Below are 1808 nucleotides of genomic sequence, written 5' to 3' on the forward strand. Positions count from 1 at the left end.
CCACAGAGGACGATGTACATTATCAAACCCATCGCGGCAGTGTCGAGAGCAGAACAACAGAGTGTCACCGTCGGCCTGCCAAGCGATAGGGGTCTCGTCAGTCAACCTGGAAGCCTCTCCAGGGACCTTTGGGAGCTCCGGAGTGAACAACAGCTCGTAGATCAACTTCTCATCAGCGTCGTTGAACACTTTCGCCATCTCCTTGATGGTGACCAACCCCAAGCCGAATTTCAACTGTAGTTGTAGTGAGCCCAGAAACCGTCCACATGTTTCGCAGACACATAAAGAGGTGTCGAAAGCCCGTACCAGCGCACCGAGAAGAGGGCGCTCAGCCCAGAGTGTCTCGCCAGCTTGCAACGTATCGGTAGCGTACAAGCCTATGCCGCGTTCATCGCTACGCTTCGCCTCAATATGGAGGTCCTCGCTGCCTATTGCTGTAATGAGGTTGGTGTAATACTTCTCAGACATTTTCTGACACTTTCAAGACCGTCGTATGCCGACGAATACTAGGGAACTCAACATAAAAAAAATCATGGAGTGCATTCAGAAACGTGGTCATTCAACTTTTTGCATTCTCTCTACCTCTGGTGTGCCCGCATGGTTGAAGATCCCCGGCCTGAGAAAATAAGAGCATCCCAACTTCCTTTGCGCTGGGCTCGCCCACCAAAAGCCTGCATATCGAAATCGAGGTTTGGCGTCTGCAGGGAAGAAGTCAGAAGCCACCAACTGTCTGAAGAGAATCAAATGACATCAACACAGGTGGCCGGAGGCGCGGCTGAGGAGAGTACGAAGGCAAGCGATTTCTCAATGAGAATTTACAAGTTAATTTTGGATCGGAAAAACGTAAAATTTGACAATTTACGTTCTCTTCAGCCAAAAAATACTCATCAGAGTGTTTAAGAATCTGAAAAACACAAAATGTCGCATTTGCAATCTGCGTGCTATTTTGCAAGGAGACCTGATCTCACATTCGAAATATGGACCTAGAGGAATAACGCCTATCCCCTGAGCACAGTCACCGTCTTTCATAGTGTTGGTGTCGAATTCTATATCGCCATCTATGGTCGTAGCGAAAGGTCAACACTCGACGTCTATGGACTGTACGCCTGTGAGATGATGAAAACTACACCAGCTTCGCTCCGCTACAAATGGTACCAGGTTGTCTTCTTTTTGGGAGCGGCCAGGTCACGGGTATTGAGAAGAAGACGACCCAATGAGAACATCAAGGCACTCGGATGTGGGTAATCTGAAGGTCCCGGGTTCGAACCCTGCACCCAACACAACATCCATGTTAAGTAAAACAATACTCAAGTTGCAGGCTCGTCTTCATCCCCACTGATGCTCGGGCACACCGAGGAAGCATCGGGTGACGACAAGACAGACGCCGCCGGTTGGGGCGTGGCTGCTTTCTTTGACTTTCTCTTCTTCTTACTGCCACCGTCTTTGCTTTTACTGCTTTTTCTCTTCGAACCTTTCCTTGAGCTTGCCTGAGCACAACGCGTATGGTATCAGTGCAACGCTATTTAATACTATGGAGTTTCACCCAAGTGATATGAAAAACAATAGTGAGAAATATATTTCACGACTACTGCATAGCGTTTTTCACAGAGTATTACGCCACTTCACGTAAAACGGGTGAAACGCCGATGAACTAGTATATATATATTTATAATTAGAGAGCTTTTAATATTTGACCTAAAATTTCACCAGATCTTCATGGACGTATGCTGTTAGAGTTTCACCCGTCTTACGTGATACTCAGTGGGAAACGCGATATTCGCGGTGATATGCAGTAGTCGTGAAATATA

The 1808-nt window shown here is 47.2% G+C and overlaps 1 protein-coding gene across 1 annotated transcript; it reads right to left on the bottom strand.

The window, feature by feature from the left end:
* Nucleotides 1-68: 68 nt before the first annotated feature.
* Pmar_PMAR014324 (hypothetical protein) lies at nt 69-468 on the bottom strand (the record flags this gene model as incomplete). The annotated part of the gene is made up of 1 exon (XM_002766289.1): nt 69-468. A coding segment is annotated over one exon (400 nt), but the record flags the coding sequence as incomplete, so codon positions are not given.
* Between the last annotated feature and the right edge of the window lie 1340 nt (nt 469-1808).

Source organism: Perkinsus marinus (genome assembly GCF_000006405.1).
Source record: "Perkinsus marinus ATCC 50983 genomic scaffold scf_1104296973104, whole genome shotgun sequence".
Lineage (NCBI taxonomy): Eukaryota > Perkinsozoa > Perkinsida > Perkinsidae > Perkinsus > Perkinsus marinus.